Consider the following 20809-nt stretch of genomic DNA (forward strand, 5'->3'; position numbering starts at 1 on the left):
AATTTAACCCAACCCAACTCCAAAACAGAGGGGCGGGTACTACGTCTGTCAATGAGCTTAAGAGAAAAGGATTTTACGGTAAGATTTTACAAAAATCCATTTTTCTCTGTCGCTCATTGACAGACGTAGTCCTCGTTGATTAATAACAACTTGGGACATCCCAAAGCAGTACCACAAATGAGGGGTGGGCTAACAGAAATCAAAATCCAGAAGGCCCAACCGGAGCCAACCAGAAGCATCAAGGACTCATCGAGCAAAAGATGAGACCTAAGTGAAAAACCCAAAAAACCCTTGAGATAGACCAACAGTCTCCTCAGATTGCGGCCTGCAGAACCTTGCGGCCAAAAGAGGCATCTGATGATGCCATCACATCAACTTTATAAAAAGATGTAAAGGTATGAACCGACGATCAAGTCATCGCCTTGAAAACCTGGATCGCTGACGCCTGATGGCGGAAGACCCAGGAAACACTAGGCGCCCGAGTAGAGTGCGCCTTAACAGGGAACGGAGGATTCCGACCTTTAATAGAATAAGCCTGTACCACCGTCTGACTGGTCCATCTAGATATGGTCACGGCAGACACCGGCAACCCCCTTCTAGGGCTATCCGTGATCACAAAAAGTGAGTTTGTCTTACGAACCAAGTTCGTAGTAGTCAAGTGTACCCTGTTTGTCTGAACCCCATCCAAGGAGTGTAATCCCAAGGATGGCTAGTCTTAGGACACGGGGAAGGTAACACAATATCTTTATTCAGATGAAAACTCTGAAAACCACTTTAGGAAAGGAAGGATGGATTCGGAAGAAGAACCACCTTATCCCTATGAACCACCAGATATGGGGAACGACAAGATAATGCGGCCAGTTCTGACACCCTGCGTGCAGAAGTAATGGCCACCAAGAAGGCCACCTTCTGGGATAATGTAAGCAAGGGAATCTCCCTAATATCTTCAAAGAGAAGTTTCTGAAGAACCGACCACACTAAATTAAGATCCCAGGCGGTAAGAGTGCACGCACTGGTGGAGCCAGATGTCGCACCCCCTGGATGAAATTCCGCACCAAGGAATGATTAGCCAAAAGTTTCTGAAAGAAGATTGCTAACGCTGAAACCTGACCCTTGATGTGCTCAAGGACAGTTTCTGCTCAACCCCTTGTTGCAGACAGACCAAGATTTGGGTCACCGAATAGGTATGTGGGGGAAATCCAAGAGATTCACACCACGCAATATAAGACTTTCATGTGCTGGAAGTCGCTTTCCTTGCTTTAACTAGAGGTAGGAATAACTGAAGCTGACACTCCCTTGTCCTTCAGTACCTGGGTCTCAATGGCCAGGCCATTAAGCCAGCGATAGTAAAACAAGATGGAAGATCGGTCCCTGAGACCGCAAATCCTCCCTGAGAGGAAGTCTCCAAGGAGCGTCCGCGACTAGCCTCACCAAGTCGGCATACCAGGCTCGACGAAGTCAGTCCGGAATTTCCAGAATAACTGGAATTCCCTCCACCTCTATCCTGCAAAGAAGTTCCCGCAGTAACTTGAGAGGATGGAAGGCATGCCGTAGCTGATACTGCCCCCACGGGGCGATCAGCGTTTCTGCTGCGTCCGCTAGAGGATCGCGGGTGCGAGCTACAAACCTCCACACCTTCCTGTTGAGCCAAGGTGCCAACAGATCCACATCCGGGGTGCCCCAATGAAGGGACAGCTAGTGAAAAAACCTCTGGATGAAGAGGCCATACCCCTTGATCCAGAATCTGATGGCTGAAATAATCTGCCTGCCGATTTCCCACCCCCAGAGTGAACACTGCGGGGAGATCCGGAACAACCCGTTCCGTCCAATGAAAGATGCTAGCCGTTTTGATGGCCACCAGGACACTCTAAGTGCCCCTTTCTTGACATAAGTCACGACCATGGCATAGTGCGATAGGATCCGAATCCGGGTGCTCTAGAGCTGCTCGGTCCAGTAAATCAGACAAAATCTGATCGCTCTTAGTTCCGATACCCTATTGGTAACCTGGATGCTATCGGAAGGAATGACTTCCCCTGGTTGAGCATCGGAGACTTCCTGGTCCGCTCGCTCAACCGGATCCGATTGTCCAGGAAATCTGAATTCTGATTCCTTTAGAAAAAAATCTCCTTCAGGAGAATTCGGGTATGAGACTGGGTATACGGTACTGTCTCTAAGAAGGCCACCATCAGTCCCAGCCAATTGACGGACAGCAACATCCGAATCGTTGACTGAACCTTCTGGAGTTTCTCCGCAAGGAGAAACTTTCTTGCCCAGGATGTATCCAACATTAGGCCCAGATAGTTCAGTCTCCTGGTGGGAACCAGGGATGATCTTTGGGAAAGCGAAGAAAACGCTGATGTCCTGCGATGATGGGGATATAAGGATAGGCATCCTAAATGTCTATGGACGCCAGGAAATCCCCCTGATGCAGGGAGGCCACTACTGTTCGGATGGACTCCATCTTTCCCCAAGTCCAGAAATTGGACGCACCTTGCCCTCTTTCCTGGACATTGTGAACAGGTTCGAATAGAACCCCTGAAACCGTTCAATGTTAGAAGGGAAGAATCGCACCGGTGAAAGTGATCGAGACTCGATCCTGTATCCTGACCGTATGACCTTCCTTTAAAGAGGGATTCCTCAAACGGATAGCGCCTAGCCATGCGTTTGGAAATAACAGGGGTTCGTTTCAAAACGACCCCATTTGGGTAAAGGAAAATCCTTCGCCCTTTTGGTAGGTTACCAAGTACCAAAAAGGAATCTCAGTCTCAGCTACCTCTGCCGGTGTAACCTCAAGACTAAAGGTTTACCGGATGGACACAACTAGTGCATCCACCACTCTTGTGCTATGGCGGAGGCAGAAACGTTCTCTTCACTGCTGAGGAGACATTACCTGAGACAACAGCCCCATAAGAGGGACCTGCAGCTGCATTGACCAGCTCCGAATCCGTATCTGAAGTATCAGATAAAAAATGAGGGTAGGCGGGGGTCACTTCTTGACCCCCGTCCCTGACAGGCCACCTCCACCCGGGATACCAAAGACTCCAAAACTGCTGAAAATGCATTAAAAACAAGTGGGGTAGTGGAGGGTCCTGCGGCCACCTTGAGGGGATCAGGTGGGGATACCTATGCGGCAGAGTCAATGATTATACAAGACATTTGCCAGCGACCAAAAAAAAAAAAAAAAATGACAAAGTAAAAAACTTTTTTTTTTTTTGTAATCCCCCAGCGTAACAGCGCCCCTCAGTGTTACCTGCCTTTTTGGACCCCACAGAGAGAGAGAGACCCCAAGGCTCATCCCTGATGCACAGTAGTTTTCTATCAGCTTGCTCAGTGCTGTCCTGTTACAGACAGGAAGTCTTTGGCCCTTTTTCCTGGCTAAAGGAGGCGGCTCCGCCCCTTAACACTCCTTCCGGCGCCTCCCCCTGGCTCCACGAGGTGTTTGGTCACCTCAAACATGGCCGCCCCCATGCTGGAGACACGAGGCTACGCCAATATGGCGGCCTCGTGCGATCTGCCAGACAATGGTGGCGGCCTGTACAGGATTCAATGTTCGCCTGCGGGAGTATCTCTGCCCCACAACCTTCACCCTGATGGTGATAAGCCTGGCCGGCGGTACCGGACCCTGACGGGCCGCCTGCGGTCCGTGGGCCGTCGGAAGGCAGCTCTCTGCCCTTGCTGGAGGAATGGCGATCTGGACTACAGTGATTCAGTCATAGGCATCGCCCTGTGAATGCCTCTGACAGGTAAGATACCTCTTGCTTCATTAGTAATGCCCATTCTAGTACTGCCACTGACTTCAGTCACCTTTACAGTTTTAAAATGACAATAGATAGTCAGCTCCCAAACCAAGCCTCCTGGTTTCTGTTCACAAAAATCACACTCAAATTGGGGGATCTGTGACCTGTTATAGGATAGAGGGGAGACCCATCCTACCATTCCAGACCGGGACCTGCGTTCACCACAAACCCGTCAGGGGGAAAGGGGGAACATACTACTCACCATACCGGAACCAGGCGGGCGCCACTCCTGACAGAACCCCTCTCCACCGGGGTGGGGGGGCTGTCGACCAGTACGGACGCCGTGACTCTTGGTCATTGGCGTTCAAGCGAGACGTTTAACTCGCAGGGTCAGTCCCTGTCCAGTGGGACTATGTCGCGGCCGACCCAGCGCAGAGCTATGGCCTGCACATGCTCGTAGGCTGAACTGGGGTGACCACTGGATCTCAACATCCAGCCCGTCGCCCAGTTACAGCTTGCTTGCTTGAAGATCTCACAGGAACACTGGAGAAAAAAGCTGTCTAAAAAAAAATCTTTCTAAGAAAAAAATCCTGCCAGGACCGAAGATCCTAGCAAGGCATCTAGGTCCTTACTCCTAACTAGACAGAAAAAAACTGATTTGCTGTAGCAGGAAGTGAGAGGATATACCATCTGGGACTGCCCCTAGGGTGTGGCCAGAACGTTTTCTTTCCTGTCTAGTCCTACTCCTGTAGAGGGCAGCATAACCCGAGTTGTTATTAATCAACGAGGACTACGTCTGTCAATGAGCGACAGAGAAAAACCTTTGGGTATAAACAATTAAATTGCGGGATAGTCTGTGTTGGTACGTGTGAGATACACCTTTCCAATTTTTGGGGTGCATCTCATACTTCTGAAGATTTGAGGGTGCTGCCTGTAACGTACTCCTCTTACTCCTCATCCTGCCTTTGGGGGTACAAAAAATAGTAATTGGGGCCTAGTCTGGTTCTGTACGTGTGAGATACATACACCGTTTTTTGATAATATTTTCTGTTCCGCTATTCAATAAAAACCTTTGGGTATAAACAATTAAATTGCGGGATAGTCTGTGTTGGTACGTGTGAGATACACCTTTCCAATTTTTGGGGTTCATCTCATACTTCTGAAGATTTGAGGGTGCTGCCTGTAACGTACTCCTCTTACTCCTCATCCTGCCTTTGGGGGTACAAAAAATAGTAATTGGGGCCTAGTCTGGTTCTGTACGTGTGAGATACATACACCGTTTTTTGATAATATTTTCTGTTCCGCTATTCAATAAAAACCTTTGGGTATAAACAATTAAATTGCGGGATAGTCTGTGTTGGTACGTGTGAGATACACCTTTCCAATTTTTGGGGTTCATCTCATACTTCTGAAGATTTGAGGGTGCTGCCTGTTCCGTACTCCTCCTACTCCTCATCCTGCCTTTGGGGGTAGAAAAAATAGTAATTGGGGCCTAGTCTGGTTCTGTACGTGTGAGATACATACACTTTTTTTGATAATATTTTCTATTCCGCTATTCAATAAAAACCTTTGGGTATAAATAATTAAATTGCGGGATAGTCTGTGTTGGTACGTGTGAGATACACCTTTCCAATTTTTGGGGTTCATCTTATACTTCTGAAGATTTGAGGGTGCTGCCTGTTCCGTACTCCTCCTACTCCTCATCCTGCCTTTAGGGTACAAAAAATTGTAATCGGGGCCTAGTTTGTGTTTGTACGTGTGAGATACACCGTTTTGTAAAATTTGTCCTATTCCGCTATCCAATATGCTCCCTGTTTAAGTGTAAAAAATTAAATTGCGGGATAGTCTGTATCGGTACATGTGAGATACACCTTTTTACATTTGTTTGGCGCATCTCCTTCTACCGCCGAGGATTGCAGGGCGCTTCAGTTTTCCTCCTGTTCCCAACTCCTCCTACTCCTCTTCCTCATCCTGCCTTTAGGGTACAAAAAATTGCAATCGGGGCCTAGTTTGTGTTTGTACGTGTGAGATACACCGTTTTGTAAAATTTGTCCTATTCCGCTATTCAATATACACCCTGTTTGAGTGTAAAAAATTACATTGCGGGATAGTCTGTATCGGTACATGTGAGATACACCTTTTTAAATTTGTTTGGCGCATCTCCTTCTACCGCCGAGGATTGCAGGGCGCTTCAGTTTGCCTCCTGTTCCCAACTCCTCCTACTCCTCTTCATCATCCTGCCTTTAGGGTACAAAAAATTGTAATCGGGGCCTAGTCTGTGTTTGTACGTGTGAGATACACCGTATTATAAAATTTTTCCTATTCCGCAATTCAATATACACCCTTTTGGAGTGTAAAAAATTAAATTACGGCATAGTCTGTATCGGTACGTGTGAGATACACCTTTTAAATTTGTTTGGCGCATCTCCTTCCACCGCCAAGGATTGCAGGGCGCTTCAGTTTGCCTCCTGTTCCCAACTCCTCCTACTCCTCTTCCTCATCCTCCCTTTAGGGTACAAAAAAAATTAATCGGGGCCTAGTCTGTGTTTGTACGTGTGAGATACACCGTTTTTTATCCTTTTTCCTATTCCGCTATTCAATATACACCCTTTTGGGGTAAAAAACATTAAATTGCGGCATAGTTTGCATATTTGACTGTGAGATACACCCGTGCGATACTGTTGTTGTTTTGTTCCGCATTCAATAAACTCCTTTCTAGGGCAAGATCTTAAATTACAGAAATATGAGACCGTCAAATAGGGGCCGTGGCCTCGGTCGTGGTGCTGCTGGTAGAGCTCCTGTTGCAAGGAGAGGACGTGGTCGATCTGTGCCAGCTACACGCACAAGTGAAACACCTTCATCAAGTGTTAGTAGGCGACAGAACCTGCATCAGTATTTGGTAGGGCATCATACGCCTCTAGAAGTGATGATGCCAGAACACGTAGAGGCGATAGTAGATTGGTTTGCTGCTGACAGTGCCTCCAGTTCCTTCACATTGTCTCCCACCCAGTCTACTGCAGAAAGGTCAGAGTTGGCACCTGCAGCCGATGTCCAACCATCTTTCACCTCACCCCCTTGCAAATCAGGCAAGCAGTCTGAGCCCTAAGCCATACAGCAGTCTCTTCTTCTTTTTGATGACTCTGTCAGCAGGGTTTCCCAGGGCCATCCACCTAGCCCGGCCCCAGAAGTGAAAGAGATTGAGTGCAGTGATGCCCAACCACTTATTTCTCAAGATGAGTACATGCAAGGACCATCGCAGCATCTCCGATGATGACGAAACGCAGGTGCCAACTGCTGCGGCGTTCAGAATTGTGGAGACCGACAAGGAGGGCAGGGGTGAAGACTGGGTGGAAGATGATATGGAGGACGATGAGGTCCTCGACCCCACAAGGAATGAAGGTCATGCAGGTGACCTGACTAGTTTGGAGGAAGAGGCAGTGGTCGCACAGAGCCACCAGCACAGCAGAAGAGGGAGCAGGGTGCAGAAGCGGAGCGGCCGTGCCCTAGACACTACGCCTGCTACTGCCCAACGCAGCAAGGGAACGAGCGCACCAAAGCCAGCTCAAAGGAGTTCTCTAGCGTGGAAGTTCTTTAGAAAATGTGCTGATGACAGGACACGAGTGGTTTGCACCCTGTGCAATCAGAGCCTGAAGCGAGGCATAAACCTTCTCAACCTGAGCACAACCTGCATGATCAGGCATCTAAGTGCAAAGCACGAGCTGCAGTGGAGTAGACACCTTCAAAACCAAGAAACGTCTCTGGCTCATCCTGCTTCCTCTTCTGCTGCAGTCTCGGCCGCTCCAGCCACATCTGTAGTGATACCGGCACCTGCCACCCCGCAAACAGACGATCTGTCAGCAACACCACCACCTGGGTCACCAACCATCTCCACAATGTCCCGTGGAAGCGTTCAGCTTTCCATCTCCCAAACACTTGAGAGGAAGAGGAAGTACCCCCCTACCCACCCGCGATCCCTGGCCCTGAATGCCAGCATTTCAAAATTCTTGGCCTTTGAAATGCTGTCATTCCGTCTGGTGGAGACGCACAGTTTTAAAAACCTTATGTCGGTGGCTGTCCCACAGTACGTCGTGCCCAGCCGCAACTACTTTTCCAGGCAAGCCATCCCTTCCCTGCACAACCAAGTGGAGGAAAAAATCAGGTGTGCACTGCGCAACGCCATCTGTGGCAAGGTCCACCTAACTACTGATAAGTGGACCAGTAAGCACGGTCAGGGGCGTTATATCTCCCTAACGGCACACTGGGTAAATGCAGTTGCGGATGGGCCTGAGGCGGATAGCAATTTGGCGCATGTCCTTCCACCACCGAGGATTGCAGGGCGCTTCAGTTTGCCTCCTGTTCCTAACTCCTCCTACTCCGCTTCCTCATCCTCTACCGCCTCCTCATCTGGACAGCGTAACACCTTCACCACCAACTTCAGCACGGCCAGGGGTAAACCACAGCAGGCAGTTTTAAAACTTGCCTGTTTGGGGGAAAAACCACACACCGCGCAGGAGTTGTGGAGGAGCATGGAACAGCAGACAAATGAGTGGTTGCTGCCAGCGAGCCTCAAGCCCGGCCTGGTGGTGTGCGATAACGGGCGAAATCTCATAGCAGCTCTGGGCCTAGCCGGTTTGACGCACATCCCTTGCCTGGCGCATGTGCTGAATTTGGTGGTGCAGAGGTTCCTTAAAAACTACCCCGATATGTCAGAGCTGCTGCAGAAAGTGCGAGCCGTCTGTGCGCACTTTCAGCGTTCTCACCCTGCTGCTGCTCGCCTGTCAGCGCTGCAGCGTAACTTCGCCCTTCCCGCTCACCGCCTCATATGTGACGTGCCCACAAGGTGGAACTCCACCTTGCACATGCTGGAAAGACTGTGCGAGCAGCAGCAGGCCATAGTGGATTTCAGCTGCAGCACGCACGCGTGAGTCGCTCTGCGGAACAGCACCACTTCACCACCAATAACTGGGCCTCCATGCGAGACCTGTGTGCCTTGTTGCGCTGTTTTGAGTACTCCACCAACATGGCCAGTGCCGATGACGCCGTTGTCAGCTTAACTATCCCACTTCTATGCCTCCTTGAAAAAACAATTTGGGCGATGATGGAAGAGGATGTGGCACAGGATGAGGAGGAGGAGGAGGAGGATGAAGAGGTAACATTTCCAAGGCTTTCAGGGCAGTCATTCATAAGGGGCTCCGAGGGTGGGTTCCTGCACACACAAACACCAGGGACACAATTGTCCAGCAGGGGCACAGTTCTGGAGGATGAGGAGGATGAGGAGGAGGAGCTGGAGGAGGAGATGGAACAATGTTCACAGCAGGGTGGCACCCAGGCCAGCTCATGGCCATCACTGGTGCGTGGCTGGGGAGATACAGAGGACACAGACGATACACCTCCCACAGAGGACAGCCTTTTCGTTACCTCTGGGCAGCCTGGCACACATGAGCGATTACATGCTGCAGTGTCTCCACAACAACCGCCGAGTTGCCCACATTCTAACTTGTGCTGATTACTGGGTGGCCACGCTGCTGGATCCCCGTTACAAGGACAACGTACCGTCCTTAATTCACTCACTGGAGCGCGATCGCAAGATGCGCGAGTACAAGCGCACGCTGGTAGAAGCGATGCTGCTGGCATTCCCACCTGACAGCGGGGCAACAGTGGAAGCACAAGGCAGAGGAGGAGGAGGAGGTCGCCAACGCAACCAGGGCACCGCCAGCACCTCAGAAGGCAGGGTTAGCATGGCCGAAATGTGGAAAAGCTTTGTCAGCATGCCACAACAAACAGCAGCACCAGCAGCTCAAATGGAACGTCTTAGCAGGAGGCAGCATTTCACCAACATGGTGGAGCAGTATGTGTGCACACGCCTAGACGTACTGAATGACGGGTCTGCCCCCTTCAACTTCTGGGTCTCCAAATTGGGCACATGGCCTGAGCTTGCCCTTTACGCCTTGGAGGTGCTGGCGTGCCCTGCAGCCAGTGTATTATCTGAACGGGTATTTAGCACGGCTGGGGGCGTTATCACAGACAAGCGCAGCCGCCTGTCCATAGACAATGTGGACAAGCTCACGTTCATTAAAATGAACCAGGCATGGATCCCACGGGACTTTTCCGTACCTTGTGCAGAATAGTGATGGATACCGACCTTACCCAGCCATTGTTCTATTTTTGCTCTTTCTCACTCTTTTGGGGTGAACCCTCATTTAAAATTTCTGAAAAAAAGCAGTGTTGACTACCTTGTCCTCCTCAGGGCCAGATTAACATAGGGGCTATTGGAGCTGCAGCTCCAGGCCCCTAACTTAATATAGGCCCCGGGTTGGCCATATTCACTGTTACCGCTCTTCTGTCACTTGTAAACACAGAAGTCTGGCTTCTATGCTCGCTTCCCCAGGCAGCTCCCTCAGAACCTCCCCACACAGCACGAAGGCCGGACAAGGAGGGACAGTTGCCGATGCATGGATGTGTTTATGGGCTTCAGAGACAGCATCCCATGTTGAATTCGGCATGCATGGCTGCACCCTTCCTCCTCTGGGTGCATGCCAAGGCACGGCCCTTAAGGCCCTTCAAAATCCTCAGCACCAAGCCCATGATGCTCTCACCACCGCCGCTTCCACCTACACTGCCCATAGGAGTGCGCAGGCCTTTAAACAGGGCCTGATTGATACTAACACGCTGAAGTTCCTGGACACCAAACATCCAAGAACTCCAATGTTCTACACCTTGCCTAAAATTCACAAAAACATGACTTCTCCCCCTGGTCGTTCCATTATATTGGGATGCAATTCATTCACAGAAAATGCTAGTCGCATGGTGGTTGAGTATTTTCACCCCCATGTAAAGGGATTGTTTTCCTATGTCAAGGACACTATTAAATTATTGAAGATTATCAATGGACTACAGGTTCCAGCAGGAGCCTGGTTAGTTGCCATTGATATAAGGGCTTTATACAACTCTATTCCACACACACGAGGTATACAGGTTATTCAAGATCAGTTATGTGAATGTGGTCAACAATCTTGAAAATATAATGAATTCATCGTACAGTTGCTATCTTTCATCCTGACCCATAGCATCTTTATTTTCAAGCACCCCCACTATCTTCAGGTGCAGGGTGTTGCTATGGGAGCAAGATGTGTTCCCTCTTATGCTAACCTGTACCTGGGGGGTAGGAGCGTGATTTGTTTTCCAATGAGAATCGGATGGATGAACTTAACAAGATTGTATCTTGGTATCGCTATATAGATGATGTGTTTATGGTTTGGGCAGGATCACAAGGTTCACAAGATGAACTAATGTGAATTTTGGAGAATTTGGGACAAAACACACCTACACAGGTTGAACTGGATGGACTATTGTCTTTATTCAATCTCACCTACTATGTAACTATGTAACATACAATTTAAAATTTACATATAATTTTCACTTAGAAAGGATCACATTCTTAGATGTAAGAAATCTTCATCAATGAGACAGGTGTCCTTTGCTCTACTTTGTTCAGGAAATCCTCAGCAGGCAATACAGTACTGCATGCAACTAGTTCACATCCAGAACCTTTGATTAAAAGGATTCCTTACAGTCAATGCTTTAGGATTAGACGTAACTGCACTACAGATATAGACTTTAAAGGGAAGCAAATGCTCTACGTGAATGCCTGTTGGTGAGATGGTTCAGTAAGACCTTTCTCAAAAAAGCCTTTAATAAGGTTAAGGTCCAGGATAGTTCTTTAATATATAAGCCCAAAAAACCTCCGCAAGCTTCATCTACCAGAATAATCAGCAGATACAACAGGCAACATGAGAAGGTTCGAGCTATATATAGAAAATATTGGTATCTGTTCTTCAGGTAAAAAAATTAAGATACATCAAACCTCAACCAGAAATTACTTACAGAAGATCCAGATCACTTAGAGACACTCTAGTGACCAGTCACCACTCGTGTGATGATCATGTAGACAATAGAGTTTCAGGGGCACTTCCCTGCGGCAGATGCAATTACTGTCATGAGGTGTTGATAGGTGAAAACATTCTCCTTCCAAACAGTACTATATGGGCACCTAGATATAGGACCACATGCCAAATGATTGGTATTGTATATATAATGAAATGTCAGTGTTAAGCTTTTTACATAGGGAAAACCAAACGTCCCTTTTTCAAGTGAATCGGGGACCATGGGTGGAGACACTTATAAGTAGGCATGTGGGCAAATACCGTAACTTCAACTTGAATTAAATTGGTTTCTATGTATTGGAACACATTCCTTCACATGAGCGGGGGGTTGTGAGATTGACTATAAACTATTACAGTTAGAAAGAAAATGGATATACTCGTTACAGGCTACAAGATATCCTGGGTTCAATGAAGGGATATGTTTCCAGACAGAATGCAAATTATTTTCGTAGATATTTTAATATTTGTTGGTACGTCAATATGCACGTACAAGTTTATCTAGTAGTGTTCTTGTAAATGTATATAGTCTATATATGCTGTGTAAATGGGAATGTATTATCAGCTGTCTTTGTTTTTTTATTAATTGTATGTAATGTCAATATTGTGTTCCTACATCTTTTTACCTGGCAGGGTTCCAGTAATCATTTTTTCAACCTCACAGGGGATTTTCCCCCCTTTACAACTCCCCTTTTTTTTTTATTAATCAGTATTATCTCTATTTTTCATTTCTATTCTTTTCATTTATATTTATCATTTTTATTAATATTTGTTTACATTTATTTTCACTTATGTTTATTTCTGTACCTTGCACATATAGTTTTTCCTCCATTTCTTTTACCTTCATATACTCTGCATTCCGAGTCTGTTTTGGTGGTAGTCTGCCCCCTGACTGGGTCACCCACTCCGGCCATGAGTTCCCGTACAGACACCCGAGGCATTCGGGGAGCTCTTACATGGGGTGGGGTGAACTTTCCTGGCAGGATCACCCGATCTGGGATTGACCAACCAGGACACCTGTCACCCCTGCTGGGCATCTGCATACCATCCCTAAAGAGGCAGCTATGTGGGTAGAGCAATAACCTGATCTGATCCTGTGTCCCCTTGCTTGATTTTCATGGGCTGAAGCTGATAGGATCTGGCACTCGGAGGTGCGGCTGTTGATCAGCAGGCACTTTGACTGTGCCGCCCATGGGTGTATCCGTTCCAGGTGAGAGACTTCACCAGGTCACATGTCCGGCATGCCCTGCGCATGCGCAGCCTCTCGCAATAGCATCCACATCCCGTCATGACGTGCATATGTCGGCGAGGTGGGGAGGAGTAAAAATAGACCCACATGGTAGAGGCCATATTGATGAAGTCTTGGGGAGCTGAATTTGCCACACTTTGCAGGCAGGTTGTAAATCTGTCCTTATCTTATCAATATATATTTTTCATAATGTTTGCTTTACAATTGGTGCTTCAACTGATGGCATATCCTTTATTTCTTATTAGAATTGGATGAGCCCTATACCATTATCTGGGTGTTAGAACAACCTTGGAGCTTTAAAGGCACAAGCTTATTTTTGATCAGTGTAAGGTACAGTGGAAACAAAATTGTTTTTCAGAGGATACATAAAAACCCTTCAATTTCTTATAACTATTATGGTATGCAACAAATAGCCAATAGCTTGTCCCAGAGATATGTATAAGTCTCTGATTTCGCCTATTACTATTAACTTTTATGAGACATAAGAGGATATATATATATATATTTTTTTTTTTTCAGTATTTAAGAACAAACCATGGGATACCCAACGCCTCCTAGTGGACACCTTTGCTCCCCTTAAACTGTAGTCCACTCATATATAAATGGAGACAACCAATTTAATTACAGGAACATTTTCCTGTTAGCTTTTTTAACTTACAATGCTCGCTTTCCGTTTCTTGAATATAGAGTTTGGATTTATATACCCCCTCCCTGCATGAGACTCTGTATATGGGGGTGACTCCTTCCAGTTGATGGGTGTACATGATCACCATGGACAGACTCACTTCACTCTAATTGTTTTCATGGCTCCACCAGTCCATTAGGTAGGAAGCCATGCCTTGGCAACCTTTTCTGGTGGGAGGGGAGATGTATCTTCCTTACCAGTTTGAATGTATTGTTATCTACCATCCAATATATTTTTGGATTTATATGTGGAGTTTGTTAATATGTGTGTTTTTTTGTCTAGAAGTAAACGCACATTTTCCTGAAGAAGCAAGCCTGTATGGAGAAACATGTTGAAACAGAAATGCGGAAACACCAAAATAATCTAAAAAGCAATATTTTGCATCACTTCTATATGGTGATACCCAGATGTGCCAATGTTTTTATTAATTTTTGGTAAATTCAATAAATATTATTGTTTTTAACTGAACTGATATACAGTGGGGATCGAATGTTTGGGCACCCCAGGTAAAAATTTGTATTAATGTGCATAAAGAAGCCAAGGAAAGATGGAAAAATCTCCAAAAGGCATCAAATTACAGATGAGATATTCTTATATGTCAACAAAAGTTAGATTTTATTTCCATCATTTACACTTTCAAAACAAAAAAATGGCGTCTGCAAAAGTTTGGGCACCCTGCAGAGTTAATATCTTGTACTGCCCCCTTTGGCAAGTATCACAGCTTGTAAATGCTTTTTTTAGCCAGCCAAGAGTCTTTCAATTCTTGTTTGAGGTATCTTTGCCCATTCTTCCTTTCAAAAGTCTTCCAGTTCTTTGAGATTTCTGGGCTGTCTGTCACGCACTGCTCTTTTAAGGTCAATCCATAGATTTTCAATTATGTTGAGGTCAGGAGATTGTGAAGGCCATGGCAAAACCTTCAGTTTACGCCTGTTGATGTAATCCCCCGTGGATTTCGAGGTGTGGTTAGGATCATTATCCATTTGTAGAAGCCATCCTCTCTTTAACTTCAGCTTTTTCACAGATGGCATCAAGTTACCATCAAAATTTGCTGAAATGTTATTGAATTAATTTTTCCTTCTACTCGTGAGATGTTCCCTGTGCCACTGGCTGCAATACAACCCCAAAGCATGATTGATCCACCCCCATGCTTAACAGTTGGACGGAGGTTCTTTTAATTAAATTCTGTGCCCCTTCTTCTCCAAACGTATATTTGCTCATTCTGGCCAAAAAGTTCAATTTCAACCTCATCGGTCCACAGAACTTGTTTCCAAAATGTTTCAGGCTTGTATATAGGTTCATTTGCAAAGTTCCAATGCTGATTTTTGCGGTGAGGACGTTCCATGAAGACCATATTTGTACAAGTATCTCTTTATAGTGGAATAGTTTACCACAACTCCAGTGTCTGCCAGATCTTTCTGGAGGGATCGTGCAGTCAAACGTGGGTTTTGAATTATTTTTCTCACAATCCTGCGAGCTGTTCTGTCTGATATTTTTCTTGGTCTTCCAGATCTTGCTTTAACTTCCACTGTGCCTGATGACTGCCATTTCTTAATTACATTCCGAACAGAGGATATTGACATCTGAAAACGCTTTGCTATCTTCTTATAGCCTTCTCCAGCTTTGTGAGCGTCAAATATTTTCAGTTTCAGAGACAACTGCTTAGAAGATCCCATGGTGCTGATTGTTGGGGCAAGGTCGGATGAGTCTGGGCATTTAAAACCTTTGAGATTGACATCACCTGGTCTTCCCAGACGATGATTGAGAACAATTCATGACACTGGCAGGTCTCAGCCTTGCAAGGGGGGCAGTGCATGCTATAAATTCTGCAGGTGTCACGATCTGGAGTCAGGCTCGAAGACCAATAGCTATAGCAGCTTACACAGGAACCAGCTGGATAGGGACACAGGCAGGTCACACTGGCAGATGACGCAGGCTCACCTGAGGTGCGGAATCTAAGTACTAACCGGTGTTCACCAGCGCTCCTGATGGTGGAGATGGATTTTGCTGCGTGTTAGTACCAGGTCGCGGTCCTCAGGATCGCCCCACCAGGAGGTGAGCAAGCCAGGGTCCAGTAGCAGATATAGCAGGTCAGGATCAAGCAGAAGCGTAGTCTAGGAATAGCCAAAGGTCGGTAACAAGTAGTTGCAGGTCGGGATTAGGCAAAAGCGTAGTCGAGGAACAAGCTAAGTGTCGATAACGGATGGTAGCAAAGATACGGACGGCAGCAGGAGAGATAAGCGAGATATCGGCTGTTGAAGGCACAATATTCTGGCATCCAGGAAGTGCAAAGACATGGCTTATAACAGGAAGTTCATGGGAGGAGCAAAGGGTTCAAGGTTCAAGGTAATAAAGATTCACAGCAGGATCATTCAAGGATTTGTCCAAGGAGCTGTCCAGCATTCCAGGTGGCTCAGCAAGTAGAGTCATTGGCAGACACACTGGAGGTCCCAGGTTCAAGTCCGGGTCCTGACAGCAGGGTTCCCAAACTTTTGCAGACGCCATTTTTTGTTTTCTGTAATTTTGAAAGTGTCAATGATGGAAATAAAATCTAACCTTTGTTGACATATTATAAGAATGTCTAATCTGTAAATTGATGCCTTTTGGAGATTTTTCCATCTTTCCTTGGCTTCTTTATGCACATTAATAAAATTTTTTACCTGGGGTGCCCAAACTTTCGATCCCCACTGTATGGTTCTATTGAGCAAGCACCTACAAAGTCCAGTGTCTCGTGTTTCTTTGTTCCAAGTATCTGGTAAACGAATGTTTTAAAGTCGACGGGGTAGTGAGCTTCCACAAGTCAGGGGTACATGCTTAAGCAGCAATCAGCAAATGCACGGCCAGAGACTTTTTGTAATGGTGCAAGGGCACCACGTTTAGATGTAGAACATGGGTGTCCAACCTTTTGGCTTCTCTGGGCCACATTGAGTGTAGAGAAATGTTCTCGGGCCGCATATAAAATATATACTATAGTTAAGGTATATAAGTAATAAAACGCTGTTGCGCACCCTCCGTACTTATTTAATACAACTAGAGGATGACCAATGAAATGGAATCAGTATACAGAGGTTTACTTCTTCTGAGAGATATTAAAGGAACACTCTAACCACCATCACCACTTCAGTGATTTGAAGTGGTGATGGTGGGAGGAGTCAGACACACTGCACATGCTGGGATATTTACAGTTATGTGCTGGGGGATAGTTGCACTCCTAGGACATGTGACCAGAAAATGTCATGTCCTTATTCATACATGTATGAACAAGCACATGACCTATTATGACACAACATAACTAGCTATTAAAAGACACATTGCAACAATTTACACACGCTAATGCACATGCCTTTTCTACTTATTTTGCACACTGCTGGTGCGGTTACTGCTGGCGGGTACTGCTGGCAGTTACTGCTAGTGGGTAATGCTGGCAGGTAATGCTGGTCATGCGGGTACTGCTGGAAGAAGCAGCGGCTGCAGTAGAGAGCAGAGCCGCTGCTTCCTGTATGGCTCCTGTCACAGGCGGAGGAGGGGTGCATTTCATATCACTCCGCCTGTGACAGAGCCAGAACTATACAGGAAGCAGCGGCTATGTCACTGACTGCAGACATCCTAAGTCTCCCGCAGCAGCCGGGAGATCGCACAGCACTTGTAGCCTAGTGTGTGCCCATCCAATGCAGCCTGATCAGTGCCCATCCAATGCAGCTTCACCAGTACGTGCCCATCCAATGCAGCCTGATCAGTGCCCATCCAATGCAGCCTCACCAGTGCGTGCCCATCCAATGCAGCCTCACCAGTACGTGCCCATCCAATGCAGCCTGATCAGTACCCATCCAATGCAGCCTCACCAGTGCATGCCCATCCAATGTAGCCTCACCAGTGCGTGCCCATCCAATGCAGCCTGATCAGTGCCCATCCAATGCAGTTGCAGCCTCTGCCTACAGTTGGTTGGAAGCCGCTGTGGCCGTGCCCCCAACTCGACTTCCTACCTCCCCAGAAAAAAAAAAAAAAATTGTAAGGGAGCAGTGGGCCGCATTGACTGCAGTTCTGGGCCGCATGCAGCCCTCGGGCCACAGGTTGGACATGCCTGATGTAGAAAATAGCGGTCCGTGCCAAGGTCGACTGATGTCAGTTGTTTGGCTATTTTCCAGAACTGGGTAAGCAGAGGGCACTGCCAAAAAATATGTAAGAGCGTGCAAGATGTGGGGCTGCAGACAGGGACTTGATCCATATGCTTTGGAGGTGCCCCAAACTACATAGAAACTGGGAAGAGGTGTTGGGCAAAATAAACTTAGTGTTTGGAATACGTCTACAACTGGACCCAGTATTACATGTACTGGGGTATATGGAAAAGAGTGTGGGATCTGGGGCTAAACGAGGAGCAGTATTGAGATGTCTTTATCAAGCTAGAAAATAAATTACCTGGAAATGGATAAATTCTAAGCCACCATTTATAGCGGATTAACTGAGGATGATCAATAACACAATAATAAGGGAGAAACTGGCCTAGGGAAGTTAGGGATTTGGCGGGGGAGGAGGAGGAAGCTTAACCACTTGCTGATCAGCCACTTTAGTTATACTGCGGCAGGGCGGCTCTGTTCCGCAAAACGACATACCTGTACGTCGCTTCGCGGGGGTGTGCGTGCCTATTCGCCACATGTGGAGCCGATCAGCTGGTCCGGCAGGCACGATGTCTGCCGGGCACCCGTAATCGCTCCCCAGAGAGACAGAACGGCGGTGTTCCGACAACACAGGTCTCTGTGTTCATCCAGTAAATACATCCCCCCACAGTTAGAAAGCATACCCTAGGCACAGATTTAACCCTTTGATTGCCCCGGGTGTTAACCCCTTCCCTGCATATGTTTAGCACTGATTACTGTAGTAATGTCACTGGTCTCCCCCAAAAGTGTAAAACATGTCAGTTAAGTGTCTGATCTGTGCCAAATAACAGTGCGAAAATGCAAAAAATGGCCTGGTCATTAAGGGGGTAAATCCTTCCGGTCCAGAAGTGGTTAAAGAGACCACAGATTGTATTTTACTGTTTTTGTATGGACATTTCACTGTTGAGAAAAATTAAAATAAAGATGAATTTAAAAAAACCTAAACTATTGATGTTACTTGATTTCGTCAATAGGTAAACTAATCTAAATAATTTAAATAACTACAGCATTACCCAGTTTTGCCTTCTACACGCATAGCTAAACACAACGAACATGACACTTTAGTCTGTAACACTAGATCAGCACTGTATACTGTATGATAAATGTATGCAAGTGCACTCTGATTTCACTAGGTGCATATTACAAATCTTGAGGACCTATTTAATTGTATGCATTGCAGTAGTGGGTGGTAAAACATAAAATGTTTTTTTGTGGTGTCAAAAATGTCATTGGTATCCCAATGTTCTAATACAGTGGCACCCATACTGTAGCAAACACAATGCACATGTCATGCCCCAATGCACTGCTTTGAAAAAAAAGGGGATGTCTATTGACTGGGTTGTGGTTCTTTTGAATGTGCTGTCAAACCACAACATGCATTAACAGGCATTCATAAACACAACACGGTGCTAAAGAGAACGGGCTCCAACATAGAACAAAAATAATAATTATCCAAAGTGAATCTTACCTTTCCTTCGTCACACATTGTTCCATCCAAAGGAGGACCTTTTTTTGTTTTACAAAAATATGGATTGTCAGGATGACTGCACCAAAGTTGCTTGCAGGGGTCAAACGTTCGAAACTGAAGATAAACAAAACGGCCAAAATGTTATTCAAACTTTTACAAAAAGCAATTTTAGGTTTTCAGAAATAAGTTGTTTCCAGCTGGTATAGTGTAAAACTTTTACTTTATTTAAGCAACTCATTTAATATTAATTATTATTTTAATATGAATTTAAATTCTACATTTTTAACGTCATTTTTATTTATTTTGAATTTATTGTTACTTAATTTATGTATTTATTCATCATTGAAAACGGAATTTTTGTAAAATCTTACCGTAAATTCCTTTCTCTGAGTCCTCCGACAGTCGCCGCCCCTCACATAGTCTTCACCAATGGGTATTGACTTCCGCTCCGCAGGAGTAGCTAGGAAAAAGATTTGTTTGAAACAAAAGCTTTTAGCATAAACACACCCATGGGGGCTGTCCCACTGGTCAATACCCCCCCCTGCAGTAAGCCATCCCAACTCAGTTTGGTAGCATAGCAGTAAGTGTACAAGAAAAAACCCCAAAAGAGGGGCAGGGGGCGGCGACTGTCAGAGGACTCAGAGAAAGGAATTTTACGGTAAGATTTTACAAAAATTCAGTTTTCTCTTACGTCCTCCAACAGTTGTAGCCCCTCACATAGTCTTCACCAATGGGATGTCCCAAAGCAGTGTAGACATGAGGGGTGGGAGACGCAACCGTAGAAAAAGCAACGCAGTACCCACATCAGAGAAAGGAACCTTACACGCACAGTAAGAGAACCTTCTGGGCAACAGAAACAGGCTCAACAGGAGCAACAGCCCAGGAAAGCAAATAACCCAGGGGATAAACAACCCCAACAGCCAGGGACCCACAAAAAAACAAGGGTCCCCTATGGCACTGCCGCACTGAGAAATTTGCGGCCAAAGGAGGCATCAGCTGATGCCAGAACATCAACCTTATAGAATTTGGAAAAGGTGTGCACCGACGACCAAGTCACAGCCTTGCACACCTGGGTCACCGAGGCTTGATGCCGGTAGGCCCAGGACGTACTCAGTGATATGGTAGAGTGCGTCTTAACAGGAAAGGGTGGAACCCGCTCCTTCAAAGCATAGGCCTGGACAACCGTCTCTCTGATCCATTTGGCAATGGTCGCAGCAGACGCAGCCATGCCCTTCCGAGGTCCCTCAGGAAAAACAAAGAGGGAATCCGATTTCCGAAAAGACTCAGTGGATGACAGGTAAACCCTGATCGCCCTGACAACATCCAAGGAATGCAATGCAACCTCCTTCGGATGCTTAGGCTTCGCACAGAGCGAAGGCAAAACAATGTCCTCATTAAGGTGAAAGTCAGACACCACCTTAGGGAGAAAGGACAAATGAGGTCGCAAGACCACCTTATCCTTATGAACCACCAGGTAAGGAGAGCGGCAAGACAATGCCGCCAACTCTGACACCCTGCGAGCTGAAGTGATCGCCACCAGAAAGGCAACCTTCTTAGACAGCAGAGGCAACGATATCTC

At 46.5% G+C, this 20809-nt stretch overlaps 1 protein-coding gene across 1 annotated transcript in view; it reads right to left on the minus strand.

Moving 5' to 3' along the window:
• Positions 1 to 20809, minus strand: part of LOC309554127 (A disintegrin and metalloproteinase with thrombospondin motifs 2-like) — a gene marked incomplete at its 5' end in the record, with an annotated part of 1497034 nt that overhangs the window by 781394 nt on the left and 694831 nt on the right. The window contains one exon of the mRNA XM_082255680.1: positions 19231 to 19344. Within this exon, the coding sequence (XP_082111806.1) occupies positions 19231 to 19344 (114 nt within the window). The remainder of the gene's footprint in view (positions 1 to 19230; positions 19345 to 20809) is intronic.

Source organism: Pelophylax lessonae (assembly GCF_965119305.1).
Source record: "Pelophylax lessonae genome assembly, chromosome: 4".
NCBI lineage: Eukaryota > Metazoa > Chordata > Amphibia > Anura > Ranidae > Pelophylax > Pelophylax lessonae.